Below are 941 nucleotides of genomic sequence, written 5' to 3' on the forward strand. Positions count from 1 at the left end.
TGATGAAGCTGTTTACCACGATGACCAGTCAGAATTCGACACTGGATTCGGTAACATTATCGTGGTTGATCACCTCCCTGTTGTTCCCAAGGAGAAGTTTGAGAAACTTGAAGGTGTTGTCAAGAAAATTTACAACCAGATAGGTGTGATCAAGGAGAATGGACTCTGGATGCCTGTTGATCCCGATACCAAGATGACATTGGGCTACTGTTTTATTGAGTTCAATTCCCCTCAGGTTATTATCTACATGCAGTTTAATTAGCTTAATCAATCTGTTTAATTTGCTCTCAAGCAATAATGTAGGCCTCATATGTTTGAATACTTCATTTTTCTTATTATAACTAGATTGTTCTCAAGGATAGCGTCGTTTCTATGTTAACTTGTCGAGTTTTGCTGATAGTTTGTCTCAATGCCTGGGCTCTTTGCAGGAAGCACAAAACGCTAAGGAGAAATCTCATGGCTACAAGTTGGACAAGTCTCACATCTTTGCTGTAAACATGTTCGATGATTTCGACAGGTTGATGAATGTGAAGGAGGAGTGGGAGCCTCCTCAGGCCAGGCCGTTTGTCCCTGGGGTACGTTTAGTTTTCATCATATTACTGACGGCAATGTTTCTAATTGCCCTTGTACCTTGAAAACTTGTCTTGTAATAGCTTCCACTGTGTCTGTGTGATCACTTTTTTATTTTGGTTTTTCTCAGATTGATTCAGTGATTTCATGTGTTTGCCAGTTGCATTAGAGTTATGATCTGTTTACGCATTTGATGTATACTAATCAATAATTATAATCGCCTAAACTGTTGTTGCATGTTTATTTTGTTATTTAATACAGTCTTTTGAGGCGCTTGTTCTCGTTGCTTATATGGTGTTCATTTTTCAGGAAAATTTGCAAAAGTGGCTTACTGATGAAAAAGCCCGGGACCAGCTCGTCATTCGTTCTGG

General features: G+C 39.2%; 1 protein-coding gene across 1 annotated transcript in view; it reads left to right on the forward strand.

The window, feature by feature from the left end:
- LOC104736751 (eukaryotic translation initiation factor 3 subunit B-like) overlaps positions 1-941 on the forward strand; it is a 6,453-nt gene that overhangs the window by 1,975 nt on the left and 3,537 nt on the right. Inside the window, exons 4-5 of the mRNA XM_010456805.2 lie at positions 114-235; positions 429-575. Coding sequence (XP_010455107.1) covers positions 114-235; positions 429-575 — 269 coding nt within the window. The remainder of the gene's footprint in view (positions 1-113; positions 236-428; positions 576-941) is intronic.

This window comes from Camelina sativa, chromosome 13 (assembly GCF_000633955.1).
Source record: "Camelina sativa cultivar DH55 chromosome 13, Cs, whole genome shotgun sequence".
Taxonomy (NCBI): domain Eukaryota; kingdom Viridiplantae; phylum Streptophyta; class Magnoliopsida; order Brassicales; family Brassicaceae; genus Camelina; species Camelina sativa.